At 36.4% G+C, this 16493-nt stretch overlaps 1 protein-coding gene across 1 annotated transcript in view; it reads left to right on the top strand.

Moving 5' to 3' along the window:
- spata6 (spermatogenesis associated 6) overlaps positions 1–16493 on the top strand; it is a 34434-nt gene that overhangs the window by 14004 nt on the left and 3937 nt on the right. The window contains exons 7-12 of the mRNA XM_049486067.1: positions 2823–3074; positions 4632–4752; positions 8456–8496; positions 8601–8698; positions 14370–14463; positions 15917–16008. Coding sequence (XP_049342024.1) covers positions 2823–3074; positions 4632–4752; positions 8456–8496; positions 8601–8698; positions 14370–14463; positions 15917–16008 — 698 coding nt within the window. The remainder of the gene's footprint in view (positions 1–2822; positions 3075–4631; positions 4753–8455; positions 8497–8600; positions 8699–14369; positions 14464–15916; positions 16009–16493) is intronic.

Here is a 16493-nt window from a genome sequence, read left to right as displayed (position 1 = left end):
TGTATTGAAAGTCATAATTTTGGTATTTTGATAATACTAATCTCATCAATCTCTTGATGTATTTATCACAAGACACCATTAGGAACATCTGCATGGACATCTGTCTATGTTTGTAACAATCACCAATATCAGTCTAAAGAAAAATAAATCCTGATAGAGATTGCTATTTGAAGGGAACAGATCTAATGAAATTAAACTAAGTAGCTCTTTCCCTTTATTGTCTTTTCACTCTTTCAACTTTCTTTTCTCCTCTATTCTTTCGGCGGCGGGCACAAAGGGTCCATTTTAAAAGCTTGAGCCGCGCTTGTCTGATGTGATTATTTTTTTATTATTTATTTATTCATTTATTTCATATTTTTTCCCCCAATTTAGCTAGGCTTATTGTCCCTCCCATTCAGCTGCTACTCAGCTGTATATCCTCCTATCACTAGTGATGCCACAACACCAGGAGGGTGAAGACTAACACATGCCTCCTCCGATACATGTGAAGTCAGACTCCGCCTCTTTTCCAACTGCTGCTGATGCAGCATTACCGAGTAGCATCACAGCGCTAACGCTCGGAGGAAAGTGAAGTGACTCGGTTCTGATACACCAGCTCACAGACGCAGCCTTGTGCTGATCCACATCACCCTAGGAGTGATGAGGGGCCAAATGTGCTCTCTCAGGGCTCCGGCAGCTGATGGCAAGCTGCATATGTAATAAAGTTTTTAGCATGACTTTGACACAGCTTTGGCGTGACTGACCTTGACCTTGTAATTTTTACGTGATTTTTTTGGATCCCTGTCTGGTCCAGTTTAGCTCTTCTGCTCTTCTCACTTTCTCTTTCTCTCTTTTTTTTTTTTATTTTTTTTATATAAGTGATCTTTTTGTGTCCGGTTCTGGTTTGGACTTGACACGGCCTGCTCTTAAATGGGCTTTCTCCAGATGATTTGCATGCATTTGAACAGAGCTTGTTTCTGCTTTAATAAGCTACTTGTGGTGCTGGCTTTGTTGTTTCAAGGACATCCGGCTTTATCTTCCGTTACCAACACCAGCAGAGCCACTAATCACATCAGACAAGCGCGACTCACGCTTTTAAAATGGACTCTTTGTGCCGCCGCCGAAAGAAGAGAGGAGAAAAGAAAGGAGAAAGAGGGAAAGGACAATAAAGGGAAAGAGCTACTTAGTTTAATTTCATTAGATCTGTTCCCTTCAAATAGCAATCTCTATCAGGATTTATTTTTCTCCGCTTTTTTAAAAATGACTTAATATGCCAGGATGTTCCAATTAGCATTTAAATTATCTTTGTTTTTTTTTACATCCATGTAATGCCATTATCATATTAGTCTGAAACCGACCATCAAATGCAATTAACATTTTTAAAAATGTATTTATCTAAGCAGCGCCCGCAGGAACCTAGTTATTGCCGCTCAGAATTATGTTAGCTGAGATTAGAGTTATTGAAGTCATTCTCCTGCAAAGGTGAGACTGGAACAAAGAGAGAAGGTTTGTGTCAGACTCCATGCACTGGGATTGGGCTTGACTGTGTGTTGTAAAGCAGCGTAAGCGGCGTAATGCTAGGAAATGTGTGCAGAATAAGAATATGCCAGAATACTAAAGTTCATCCACTCTTACATTCAAGATTGCAACACTTTGTAGCCAGAATTCCATTAATATGCACTGTTTCCACTGAATATGAATGCACAATTATTGCTCCCGCTGCTTCCAAATTTTATGAAGCACTGTGAAATTGCAATAAAATACTCTGCAGAGGCCTTTTAATTTGAAATGAGGGATATGGGAAGTGAAACAAGAGGAAATAGAAGAGAGAGAGAGATTAAAGCAGTTAATGTTAAGTTAAATAAAGTTTTACAGTTTTACAGTTGAAAAGAATTGAACATACAGCCTGTTGCATTCTGGCACCAACACTGCAAGAAAGATGCACACAGGCTCTTCATGATTCTTCATGAGCACTGTTCCATTCCTCAGTGTTTTACAGCACTGCATTAAATTAGAAACACAAAACCACCGAAGATCAAACTTAAGTACAGTTTACACAATAAAGTACAGCTAGACTTTTGGTAACCAAACTAATGCTAAAGTTAAATTAGCTCAACCAACATTACTATCCTAGCCCTGTATAGCTTTTGTCATTGTGCTGTAAAACCGAGTGATTTTACTCCCATTTAATTTATGTGAAAATATTGTAGAAAATCAACTTAAACATGGCATTTATTGGCTCTCCCTGCTGGAATTATGTAGAACTATGATTTAAAGAAATTAATTCACTATGATTAGCCTATGATTAGATATACAGCTCTGGACAAAAAAGTAAGAAAGCGTTTAAAAATTATGAGTTTCTTTGATTTTACCAAATTGAAAACCTCTGCTTAAATTTTTGCACCAGGAGTAAAAGCATAAAGTTATTCAAAAGCAGTGTGTAAGACTGGTGGAGGAGGAGAACATGATGCCAAGATGCATGAAAACTTTGATTAAAAACCAGGGTTATTCCACCAAATATTGATTTCTGAACTCTTAAAACTTTATGAATATGAACTTGTTTCTTTGCATTATTTGAGGTCTGAAAGCTCTGCATCTTTTTTGTTATTTCAGCCATTTCTCATTTTCTGCAAATATTTGACAATATTTTTGTTTGGAATTTGGGAGAAATGTTGTCTGTACAATGTTCATTTTACTCAAAATTAAACCTTTAAATAGCAAAATGGAATAGAAAAAAATTTTTTTTGTGCTGTATAATTTGTATTTTAATAATAGAACATTTATATTTAAATTTTAATAACATTTTATGTAACTGATATTCTCTTCTGTTTGTCTTTTTCTAGCCATCTAACTCGTCTCCTACTAAACCCTGCTGTGTGAAAACAAGCCCTGCAGGAAAGAGTAGGATGAAGCCGAGCACAGCGCCCCTGTGTGGATACCAGCAGCCCACAGTAGCATCGCAGAGCCGCTCCCCGTCTCCCTACACCCACCGCAGGATGTGCCAACTGTCTGAGGACACGCGACAGCGCCTCAGTCACCTTCAGCTCGGCCCCTACAACTTCAAGAAGGAGACGGCCCCGCAGCCTCCTTTTGTTGTAATAGAAGAGGGTTCATCCATGTTTTTAAATCTTTCTCAAAGTTTGTTTTTGGGTTAGGTTTAGGTTTATCTTTAATATGAAATCAAATGAAATTTATTTAAATGGCAGGAAGAAACAGTGGCAGGAACCAGGGCTCACGTGTACCTTATATTATCACATGTACTATCAGGGCCAATATATTTAAGACTCAAATAGTTTATTTTCATATGCACAGTAAGGAAACAAGTTTCCTTGTACAATGAAATTCTTTTTTCGCTTCTCGCCAAATATGCCACATACCGTATTTTTAACACTGTAGGCCGCACCATGGTTCATTCCATGTAGCTTGTCTTAACAAAGCAAACACAAAGACTACAGTCCGATATACTCACCTCGAACGGCAAGGTGCTATTGTGGAAAAGCTAGAAGCTATTGTGGATTGTGGGGTTCCACAGGGTTCAGTTGTAGGACCTATGAAACTTTATATACAGGGTCTATTAGGTTAAACACTAAACACTTCCTATGTAAAAACTTTTTATATTTCAGTCAGTAATATTTTAATCTGAAATGCTTTGAGTACCACAGTTTGAGAAACACTGGGCTAAGTCATGTTTTATTTGCATTAGGAATAATAAATTAGCTGAAGTCACACACACTCTTGACGTAGGCCATTTTTCTAAATGGGTAGAATCAAATGATCTGAGCAGCTGAGGGTGAGGAGATTTTGCAGCATCATGAAGAGATGACTTTTAGTCATCAGTTTAGGCAGTTCAACTTTTACACGCCGCTCTATAAGCGAGCCTGACTTCTCAGCATATGATTGGATTTATATTCTAACTTTGGTGCATTTAAAGTGCTGAGCTGCTCGCGAACGATTTCGACTGCAGTGTCAACCCCATCTCCAGCTCCGTCTGTCAGCCTCTCTCAGAGCGGAATGCAGAGAGACCCCCTCCTGTTTCCTTTGCAGTGTTTTCGCTAAAACAAGTCCGGAGGTGTAAATATCAAAGCTGTCATGCTATGAAAGGCGAGATTCAGATCCAAGTCATGTGATATCAGCGTGGCATTTTCCATTCTTGGGCCTTTGAGAGAGAGAAAAAAAAAAAGAGGCAGCAGCTTTTTTCGGAGCAAATCCCGAGGCGACAATTAACCTAAGTAATTAAGAGTCAGACCCTGATTAACAAATGCTTGCTCACTATTTGGGCGGATTAGCTGTGCGAATGTAATATCAATGTCTGTTTAAAGTCAGCATTCTTGTTTGTATGAAAGCAAACGAGACGTTTCGGCGGCCGGAGTTGTTTAATTTCAGTAGCCGCACTTTAATTGAACTCTGAGAGTCGATCTGACTCCGCTCCGGCACCTGCACCGAGTCGCGCTAGATGAAACAAACTCGTCACGCTTTAACCTTCTCCCAGAAGTGATTAACTTCTAAATGAAAGACAAATTCAGACGGATAAATACGTAACGCCCCGGTGTCAATTAAATGTTGGTGTACATGTCTTCACCTGCTAAAACAGAGTCTGCAGATTATTTTTCTTTTGAAGGAAGGATGAAGCTGATTGCTTTCTTTGTTTGCAGGTCCCCTGTAGTCCAGACTCCTCGCTGACTGAATCCTCCACATCCCCTCCAGCTCTTCAGCCTTCACCTAAAGGAAGCTCTTTACGTCACAGATCTGTCAGTTTCGCTGCAGACCTCACAGGTTTGGATACGTTTATTTTACCATAGGAACATTCAAAATTCTGGTTTTCGGTCTTTTTAGGGGTTTGTCATTTAGATAAGTAGTTTGATAAAATGGAATAATAAAATCTAATATAGGGCCAGGATTGAGGAGAAGTGTTTATCCCCTTCAAATGCCTTGTCCTGAATACAGGCTATGTAGGTGATACAAACCCTTTTTTTCTGCAGTAAAGTAACTCATTTACACTCAGAAACTTTGAGGGCTTTGAAATCTCCTACAGGACACTTTAAGGAGAAGCTGCCTGTTTTCTCTGTTTTACTCCACTTAATAATTCCAGATCAGTAACAGGAATCAACCCAAATTCTGCATGTTTAAAAATAGAAGTAAAAACTAGACAATCATAATGAAACTAAAGGTTTGGAGGACATGAACTGTTTGATTTATATTTAGGAAAATATTATTTTTTAAATAAAGTTTTAACATTCATTATGTTTTGACATTAGTAGATTTACTTAAATCGCTTTTATTAATATATATTTTCTATTACAATTACAATTATGCTTTTCAGCAATGTTCCTTATCGAACATGAAAGCTTCTTATTAGGGGTGTCACGATTTCGATATTTCATCGAAATCGATCGAAATTATGTCATGGTCTCGAGCATCGAAGTCAAAAAGAGGATCGACGATCCCTCCCGCAAATGGTGCAGCACACTGTTGCTCAAAGAGCAGCCCTTTCTCCAGAGAATGTGGACATTCTCATCTTCTTAAAGAAAAACTTGAAAATATAAAAATAACGTTTTGTCTATCCTCAAATATGTTAATAGTGTTGGTACCTTAAAGGGATAGTTCGGGATTTTTGACATGAATCTGTATGGCATCAACATGACCAGTGTCGTGCATTCTCACTGACTTACCCCCGACCATGTCCGGTGAGCGGAGTTCTTGTCCAGTATTGTCCAAGCCGAAAGTAGTCCGGCATGTTTGCTGGGGTCACGAAACGAAAGTGTTTTTCTTCCCAAAACAGTACGAGTGCAAAAGAGTGATTTATTTGCATAACAAAAAACGGTGTCTGCAAAAGTCACGCCTCATTATCACTGGGGCACTACTTTCATTTTGGATCAGTGCGCATGTCATTCTAACTGCGAGCAGCGCACTAGTCTTTCAGATCATTGGCTGCGCTCAGCTTCAACCAGCAACACAAAGAGCAAGCTTTAGAGAGAAGTTTATCGGCTTTTATAAGCTTCTTGAACACAGATTTATACATTTGTATGTGTGTGTGTTAAAATGGTGCGGACTTGTGATTATCCAGGCTGTAGCAACAAAGATGTGGCTGATTCTCCGCACAGTTTCCATCGTATCCCCGTGACTGACATTGCTCTCAGGCAACTTTGGATACTTGCAATGGGCTTCCATGTGGACACCAAAGTGGTGAAAATGAAGAAGCTTCGTGTTTGCGGTGCGCACTTCAGCGAGGATGACTATGTTTCTCCATGCCCGCTGTTGTTTGTGATGCAGGCAGCAGCTGGCCCGCCGACGTCCTCATCAATTGACAGGTTCTGTATCTCGGGCATAACTAAATCCCACTCGTGGCAGCAGTAACATTCCACCTCTGTCGGCATTAGTTCGCACTTCAAACAAGTGCACCAGGATTTGTCGGCCACCCTTGGTATCGCAGCAGCAGCAGCAGCAGCGGCTCCAGCTTCGGTCTCAATCATTTCTCTGTCCACCCTCTCTCTTTCTGCACGATCCAATTCGATTTGGGCAAGTTCCTCCTCAGTATACTCAGGCTCATAAAGATACCCCCCTTGGCTCTGAGCGGAAATCAATATATTCCTCGTCGCTCTCGTAGTCCGACATGTTCCCGAACAGTAAACAGTGAAATCGAAACCGTAGGCTAGCTGCCAGGTTGCGCAATCGCGCGCACTGATCCAAAATGAAAGTAGTGCCCCAGTGATAATGAGGCGTGACTTTTGCAGACACCGTTTTTTGTTATGCAAATAAATCACTCTTTTGCACTCGTACTGTTTTGGGAAGAAAAACACTTTCGTTTCGTGACCCCAGCAAACATGCCGGACTACTTTCGGCTCGGACAATACTGGACAAGAACTCCGCTCACCGGACATGGTCGGGGGTAAGTCAGTGAGAATGCACGAAACTGGTCATATTGATGCCATACAGATTCATGTCAAAAATCCCGAACTATCCCTTTAAGGAGCATCTTTCTCTCAGATAAAGTTAATAATATATCTTTATTAAAGAAAAAAACTCGTCATTCTCAGGGACCGAAAAAGTCTTAAAGTCTTATTTTTCATGTTTAACTGTTATAGTAGGATAGAGTTCAGTTTGTTAAGGCTCTAATTGTTCTATTATTTTGTACATGACTGTTCCTGTATTTCTTTTATCATTTATTTTATGTTGCACATTGCTGTTTTAATAGTGCACACTGCTGCTACCAAAAAAAGCCACTAGATTGCATTACATATATATCTTAATTAAATTGTTTAAATTTGACCATTAGTGCCTAATGTGGTGTATTACAGATCACTTGTATCACTTTGCATCACTTATTTCAAGCCCACCTTTTGAAATAAGATACTGTAAATTTGATTAATCAAACTAATGAATGAACATAGACTAACCTAAAACTGGCATAGGCCTCTCTGCTGTAAAAAAAAAAGAAAAAAAAGAAAATCGAATCGAGGATTTAGAGAATCGTGACACTCCTACTTCTTATGTAATGCTTGAATAGAAATCCTCGAGATTTAGGGCTGTAATGTCAGGCAGAAAATTGACTAAAATCCTGGCCTGTTAAGGGGTTTTTAAACTACTTTTAAATTTGCATCACCTTGCCAGAAACTATTTTTCGGCTCCTATGATTTTTAAAGATATATGAATATATATCTCATATATAACAGAATATATACAGTATCTAACATAAGTGAGTACACACTTCACATGTTTGTAAATATATTATAATTTACATTGGACCACACACAGATAAGACACTTGGTAATGTAGTCAGCAACTGTGTAAAATTGCTGTGCCTTCAAAATAACACACAGCCTTTAATGTCTAAAATGCTGTCAACAAAAGTGAGTACACCCATAAGAAAAAAAAATGGCCAATTTGTGCTCAATTAGCTATTTTACCTCCCTGGTGTCATGTGACTTGTTAGTGTTTCAGGTTCTGATTTGGGTACAATTGTCTCATACTGGCAACTGGAAGTTCAATATGGCACCTCATGGCAAGAAAACTCTCTGAGGATGTGAGAAACAGAATTGTTGCCCTCCACGAAGATGGCCTAGGCTATAAGAAGATTGCTAACACCCTATAACATTGTGAGATGCAACACAATGGGCAAGATCATACAGCAGTTTCCCAGGGCGGGTTCCACTCAGAACAGGCCTCGCCAGGGTTGAACATAGAAGTCCACATGTTTAGCATCTTATCCAGAGGTTGTTCTCCCATGAAAATATATGAAATAATATAAAAAAAAAACCTGTGAGGGGTACACTCACTTTTGTGATACTGTAAGAGGATTAGGGGAAAAAAAATCTGAAAACTGTAAATTTGATCTTTTAATATTTGAACTTACTACAAATCCCCAGATGCTTCTGTTTTCCATCCAAATTTTATATTTCAGTAGCCATACCAACTAATACAAAAAGTCCAAAACATGTACGCTATATTTCACTTTATTTGCTTGTATTTTTTTTTGTAGATCCTGAACTGTATGGAAGCTTCAGGGCAAAGCCTTCTAAAGTAAGAGATTCAGTACAGATATTAATTCAGTTATGCATTTAAGCCACACACTCATTTTATATCACCTATAATGCTCTCCTGTTTATTGTGTTATTATTTTCTAGGCTAGACATCATTCTTTGGATATGCCACGTTTATCTCCTTGGGCTTCATCCAGAACTCCTCCTCACAGGAAACCCCCCGCATTAGTGCAAAAAAATATGTAAAATTCCACTTCAGTTTCTCTCATTTTACTATTTATAGGTTTATGTTTGAGTAAATTTAACATCATTGTTTTGTTTTGTAAAATACGGACAACATTTCTCCCACATTCCAAATAAAAATACTATCATTTAGAGCAATTATTTACAGAAAATTTGTTAAGTTTTAAGAGTTCAGAAATCAATATTTGGTGGAATAACCCTGTTTTTTTAAATCAAAGTTTTCATGCATCTTGGCATCATGTTCTCCTCCACCTGTCTTACACACTGCTTTTGGATAACTTTATGATAATCACTCCTGGTGCAAAAATTCAAGCAGTTCAGTTTGGTGGTTTGAAGACTTGTGATCATCCGTCTTCCTCTTGATTATATTCCAGAGGTTTTTTTTGCAACCCTACATAAAACCCTTAGAAACTTAGACTTAGACTTAGACCTTAGACTGTTCTGCACTTCCCTGAGGGTTTACTGAAAATGTAATTTTATTATTGCATCTGATATATGGCACACCCCTTATTGAGATATTGAAAAATACAAGCATTTTAGTAGATTTATAACAGAAGTCAATAAACCAGAATATATAAAATATATTTTTTTAATTTAGTGTTTTGTCGTATCAGCAAGAGTAACATTATTGCGAAAATAACGTGAAATTTTGTGATATTAGTTCTATTAGGTCCATATCGCCCTTTTTATTTATTTATTTTTATAAGTATGTTACTGCACTTTACTGTTAGATAACTTAACTTTATATTGGTTACTCCACTTCAAGTTTTAATTATGGCTGTTATTAAAACCTCAAACAAATATCGACTAAAAGCAAACTTGGCACTGTAGTCAGAAGGTGTTTTCCTCCGTTTTTTTATTTGTATTTTTTTTTTTAGAGAATAAGTCGAGAGGTCTACCTTATGGTGTGTCCCCTATGAATTTCCAATTATGTGATATTGACTAAATGCGCAGCTCATAAGAGCAAAGCCAAATAAAAGGGAGCCCTGCTCTCGATCTATATATATTTTGATCTCAGATGATGCGAGACGAAACCGCTCCCCCCCTCCTTTTCGTCTGCCTTGAAATGACGGGACGTGATGTCCGGTCATGTTTGTTCATTACTTAAAAGAAAAAGACAAAAATCCCTGAGAAAACAAGGGGAAAGGCTGTTGATTGTGTTTCAGCGAGATCTAATGCGTCTGACCCGCCGCTCACTTTAATAAATTCTGAGAGACCCTTGTCATTGATCTGAACAACAGCCTGCTAAACCAGCAAATGTTTGTTTGCTTGCCTGTCTCTCCGCCTCCTTCAGTCCCCCCCCACCGTCTCTCTCCCGCAGGGACACAAGCAAACATTTAAAATCAATAGACAATTTTAAAGCGTAGAGTAAATTGGAGAGTAAATAGTGGGAAATGTATGATACTTTTGTCTGGATTGAAAGCATGACCGGAGTCAGAGGGCCGCAGATTAGGGCCGGCCCGGGAGATTCAGACAATCAGAGATCAGGCACGTCTTTTGGAAGTCTTTGATGGGAAGTGAAATGATGGATTGATGGATGCCGGGTGTGTGAAGTTCAGTCTGTCCTCGCTGCACTTGTTGGATTCTTGTGTGCTAATCCTTTGGCCCGGCTAACCGTCTGAAGCACAGCCCGCATTAGGTCCATTAAAGATAAAAACCACAGAGGTACAACCTCTCATACAAATTTCATTCTTCCATCCCGCCGGTCACGACTCTACTTCTTTTAAAAAAAAAAAAAAAAAGTCCTTATCTGTTTGAGTTTCAGAGAAACAGACAGTTTTCTGATCTTTTTCTTTCCTTTATGTAACTTTAGCCTGCTGAAATTCTACTGAAAAATTTATTTAAAATTGTATTATAAAATTGTATTATAAATATTAATTCTTTAGTACTTAAAGTTATAATGATGAATAAAACAAATGTTTTGTACAGTCTAAACAGACTAACTGTAACATAGTTAACTAAAAGGCTAATTTTTACTTAATTCTCCTGTATGAGCACAGTGTAATACCATTATAGATATAAAATATTAAAAACAACCTCATACAACCTCTCATACAGATTTCATTCTTCCTTCTTGCCGGTTGTGATTTTTTTTTTAAAGAAAAAAAGACCTTATCTGAGTTCCAGATAAAATAGGCAATTTTTCTGATATTTCTTCTTTACTTTTTGTGACTTTAGTCTGCTAAAAATTCTTAATATGTCAAAATAACACTTTAACACATTTTGTCTTAAATATTAATTTATTAGTACATAAAGATATGATGACCCATTGAATAAAAGAAAAAATAGATTAAACATATAACAATAATGTAATATCTGTAGAGATATTAGCAGCCTAAAGTGTGATTTAGGTTCTTTAAAAAAAAAACCTAATAAATACAAATAAAGACGGAGGAAAAGTTTGCTTTTAGTCGATATTTGTTTGAGGTTTTAATAACAGCCTTAATTAAAACTTGAAGTGAAGTAACCAATATAATATTAAAGTTAAGCTATCTGACAGTAAATCACAGTAAAATTATATATATAAAAAAAGAAACATACCAAATATAAAAGATAATAGGGGTGGGCAATATATGGCCCTAAAATAATATCACGATATTTCATGGTATTTTCGCAACAACGATACTCTTGGCGATATGACAAAACTGAATTCTTTTTTTTTTCAAGAATAAACTACTCCCAACAAAGTAAAAATGTAATTTTATTATTGCATACATTATGATATGGCATACCCCTAACTGAGATATTAAAACAGACTAAACAGACTATCTGTAACATAGTTAACTAAAGGCTCATTTTTACTGTATTCTTCTGTATGAGCACAATGTAATGCCATGTTAGATATAAAATATATAAAAAAACAACCTCATACAACCTCTCATACAGATTTCATTCTTCCTCCCTGCTGAAGGAATCACAGTTTATCACAGTTATTTCTCAATGCATTGTCCTGGCAAAATTAGTTCTTGTGACAGGCCTAACTGTGTTCAAATATTTTCTTTAAAGCCAATAATAGCACTTGTCGAGTAAAATAAAGAACATAAGGCCGCTAAGATGAGAAAACACCTTTTACTTATCCTAAAGGGGAAAATTGGGTGTTCAGCATCTCTTACATATAGATACAGACAACATAAATAAAAAGAAAAATAGACTAAAATGAAAAAATATAACAGAAATGTACAGCTCTGAAAAAAAAGAGAACGCTTTAAAATTATGAGTTTATTTGATTTGACCAAATTGCAAACCTCTGGAATATAATCAAGAGGAAGATGGATGATCACAAACCCTCAAACCAAACTGAACTGCTTGAATTAGTAATTAGCATAAAGTTATCCAAAAGCAGTGTGTAAGACTGGTGGAGGAGATAATACAAAGACGAATAAAAACTGTGAAAACCAGGGTTATTGCACCATATATTGATTTCTGAACTCTTAAAATTGTATTAATATGAACTTGCAACTTTTCTTTGCATTATTTGAGATCTGAAAGCTCTGCATCTTTTTTGTTATTTCAGTCATTTCTCGTTTTCTGTAAATAAATGCTCTAAATGACAATATTTTTATTTGGAATTTGGGAGAAATATTGTCTGTAGTTTATAGAATAAATATAGCACCCTATTATGTAAAGTATGGTGGTTAAACGGATTTTGACAAGACAATATTTATATAAATACATTAGTGCTTAGATATTCATGAATTAAGTTAATGGACTTTATGGAACTTGTTTCAAGGTGAGGATTCACCACCCTGATGCCCCACTCTAAAGGACACAGCACAGACTAGTGTTCACACATGGAATTACATTACAGCTATGCAGGAGTATGAAGTCAATAGTTTATAGTTCTACAATATATTTAGTCCTCTGTTGTATATAATAAATTATAATTTTATCTTCTGTAGTTTATTTTCATTCAGTTTTCTTATACTTTAGTGAACATATATTTTTTATTGTCTGTATGTAAGAACACACTTAATTTCCCCTCTGAGATTAATACAATTCTTATCTTAGATAATTTTATCTTAAACTGATAGTTTGTTCTTGGTTTTACTGCACCATTGCTATTAATGCCTTTAGATAAAATACTAGAACACAGTGGTTTTAGATATATTAAATATTCTAAACACAAATTAAATACATTTTCTGCAGCGCATATAGGTTATGAAGTTTGACACTTTTGAGTTGTATGTATGTATGTATTTATGTATGTATGTATGTGTGTGTATATGTATGTATGTATGTATGTGTGAGCGTAGGTATGTATGAGTAAATTTTTGTATATATGTATGTGTGAGTGAATGTGTACATATGTATGTGTGTAAATGAATGAATGTACGTATGTGTGTGTGTGTGTGTATGTATGTAAGTGCGAGTGAATGTATGCATGTGTGAGTGTATGTATATATGTGAGTGTATGCATGCATGTATGCGTGTATGTATGTGTGAGTGAATGAATGTATGTGTGTATGTGTAAGTGAATGAATGTATGTGTGAGTGAATGTGTGTGTTTGAGTGTATGTATGTGTGTGTATGTATGTGTGAGTGAGTGAATGAATGTATGTATGTGTGTGAGTGTATGTATGTGTGAGTGAAAGTATGTATGTATGTATGTAAGAGTAAATGTATTTATGTATGTATGTGCGTAAGTGTATGTAGGTATGTGAGTGTATGTATGTATGTATTTATGTATGTATGTATGTATGTATATGTGAGCGTAGGTATGTATGAGTAATTTTTTGTATATATGTATATGTGAGTGAATGTGTACATATGTGTGTGTGAATGAATGAATGTACGTATGTGTGTGTGTGTGTATGTAAGTGCGAGTGAATGTATGCATGTGTGAGTGTATGTATGTATGTGAGTGTATGCATGTATGTATGCAAGTATGTATGTGTGAGTGAATGAATGTATGTGTGTATGTGTAAGTGAATGAATGTATGTGAGTGAATGTGTGTGTTCGAGTGTATGTATGTATGTATGTGTGTGTATGTATGTATGCGTGTATGTATGTATGTATGTGTGAGTGAGTGAATGAATGTATGTATGTGTGTGAGTGTATGAATGTATGTGTGTATGTGTAAGTGAATGAATGTATGTGTGTGAGTGAATGTATGTGTGTGAGTGTATGTGTGTGTGAGTGAATGAATGAATGTATGTATGTGTGTGAGTGTATGTATGTGTGAGTGAAAGTATGTATGTATGTATGTAAGAGTAAATGTATTTATGTATGTATGTGCGTAAGTGTATGTAGGTATGTGAGTGAATGTATGTATGTATGTAAGTGTATGTAGGTATATGTGTGAGTGTATGTATGTGTATGTGTGAGTGAATGTATTTATGTACGAATTTATGTGTATGTATGTTAAGTGTGTTATTTATGTATGTATGAGTGAATGTGTATATATATATATATGTGTGTGTGTGTGTGTGTATGTATGTATGTATGTGAGAGTAAATGTATATATGTATGTAGGTGTGTGAGTGAATGTATGTATGTATGTTAAATGTAAATGTTATTTATGTATAACAAAACAGTATAACAGTAATGAACATCTTTTTGTATGAATGTTACTTGTATGCATGCATACATGCATACATACATGCCTTTTATTTGGCTAGAATTGTAATGATTAAAAGTGCATTTGCCTTTTTTCTGCTTATTTGATGCAGATTTCACAGCCCAGTCAGTCCCTCTCTGTCAGAGCAGATCCACAGCAGAGTTCAGAGGATTTTGAGCGCTCAGGCGTCTCGCAGGCTCTCGTTTGTAAGTAACAATTTGATCACCACATCCAAGGGTAATATTACTGATATTCATTAACCTTTATTAATACTTATGTAGGTGAATGTCATCATCACCTTATGCACTTATTCATAGGGTTTTTCTTTAGCTTTTATGCTCTGCTGAATTCCTCATCTTGCAGAGTCTTAAGAACTGTTAAAATATGTCTGTTAGGAAGCACCATCTCCCACATTTCAGTGGCTGTAACACGTCAGTAGAAACACCAGAGCAAAAGCGTGCTAATTACTCTAAAACCCCTCAAAATCCTGCCTGAAATTAACAGAGAGTGTGTGTGTGTTCATTCAGTGGGAGGGAGGTCTGTTAATGGAAAGCTGTGTTCACAGATTTATATTTTCAGACACTAAACAGAGGGAGGGAAAGTTCCACACCAGAACATCTGCCTGCCAAGCAAACAGGCCTCCAAACTCAAAGCAGGAAATACAGAGCTCTTGCTCCACAGTTATGGGCATTTTCACACCAAAAAGTTCAGATATAAGTTCCAACCAAGGTAGATGTGTGTGTTAAATTGCATACTATATATTTACTCTATATTCAGTTAGCTTTGGTTTCACACTGCCGTTCAATGACTAAACGCAGTAAACTACTTTACTAAATCCAGAATCTGGCTCCCTTTCAGTTGCATGCTAATCACACAGCAGTATGAGTCTAACAGATTCACATTGATTTTTTAAAATTTATTTCTGTTTATAAATAAGGGTTAATCTACACTTACAGTAGATACTGAATCACCAGCATTATCTTTCAGGACGGGGAGTCAAATTTCAGCACAACACCATGAGTGACAAAAACCTGCCTCAACTTCCTGTAATAGTTTAGAAACGTAAAACCATTTAGTGATGTACACTGCAAATAATCTAACCATGGTTCAGTTTACATTACACAACTGCCATTTCAGTTAGTTTGTAGGTCCCTCTTTGTGTAATTGTCGTGTGTGTGTGTGTGTGTGTGTGTTTATATATACACAGCTCAGTAAAATTAACATTTGTTGTTCTTTATATAATTTCTCCTGAATTCCAAATAAAAATAGTCATTTAGAGCATTTATTTGCAGAAAATGAGAAATGGCTGAAATAAAAAAAGATGCAGAGCTTTCAGACCTCAAATAATGCAAAGTTATAAAACAAGTTCATATTCATAAAGTTTTAATAGTTCCGAAATCAATATTTGGTAGAATAACCCTGTTTTTTAATCTTGGCATCATGTTCTCCTCCACCAGTCTTACACACTGCTTTTGGATAACTTTATGCTGCTTTCCTCCTGGTGCAAAAAATTAAGCAGTTCAGTTTGGTTTGATGGCTTGTGATCATCCATCTTCCTCTTGATTATATTCCAGAGGTTTTTAATTTGGTAAAATCAAAGAAACTCATCATTTTTAAGTGGTCTTTAGAATGACATCTCTCTCATCTGTGTTCCTGCAGGAGGAACAGAGTGAAGAAGGAAAATCCAGTCAGTGCACACCTCTTCCTTCCTGCCCCGACTCTCCGAGTAACAGCCAAACACAACCGGACAGGTAAACACACCTTATTTTATGAAATAATAAATAATTACACCTTTTTTCCAAAGACCCCAAAATAAGTAAATTGGGCATATTTCAGAATATAAGGAAGGAAAATTCCCATACGTGAAAAGTGTAAATGTGCTGCTATAAATTAAGTGCGTCAACACCTGCATTTACTGTTAAAGCTTCACACTTATGAGTGTGAAATTTATCATCAGTAATAAAATACTGCTGATTATTTAGAATATAAATTTTGTTTCAGACTAATGCTCCATCTGAACACTAAGAGCTTTAAAAATGTAGAATATATTAGAAATTTTATTTTGAAAAACTCTAATAATAATACTCTGATTATTATGTTTTACTACTGGAGATAAATTCACTCTTAAATGTTTGAGCTCTGGATCTGAGTGGTCAAGCGGCAATAGCATTGCCACTATTGCTCTCTCTGGGTGGGTACAGTAGATGGTGCTCTCTCCACTCATCAGTCCTAGGGT

The sequence above is a fragment of the Astyanax mexicanus genome, chromosome 12, assembly GCF_023375975.1.
Source record: "Astyanax mexicanus isolate ESR-SI-001 chromosome 12, AstMex3_surface, whole genome shotgun sequence".
Taxonomy (NCBI): domain Eukaryota; kingdom Metazoa; phylum Chordata; class Actinopteri; order Characiformes; family Acestrorhamphidae; genus Astyanax; species Astyanax mexicanus.
The sequence above is the reverse complement of the archived record's forward strand: the minus strand, read 5'-3'. Positions and strand labels throughout refer to the sequence as shown.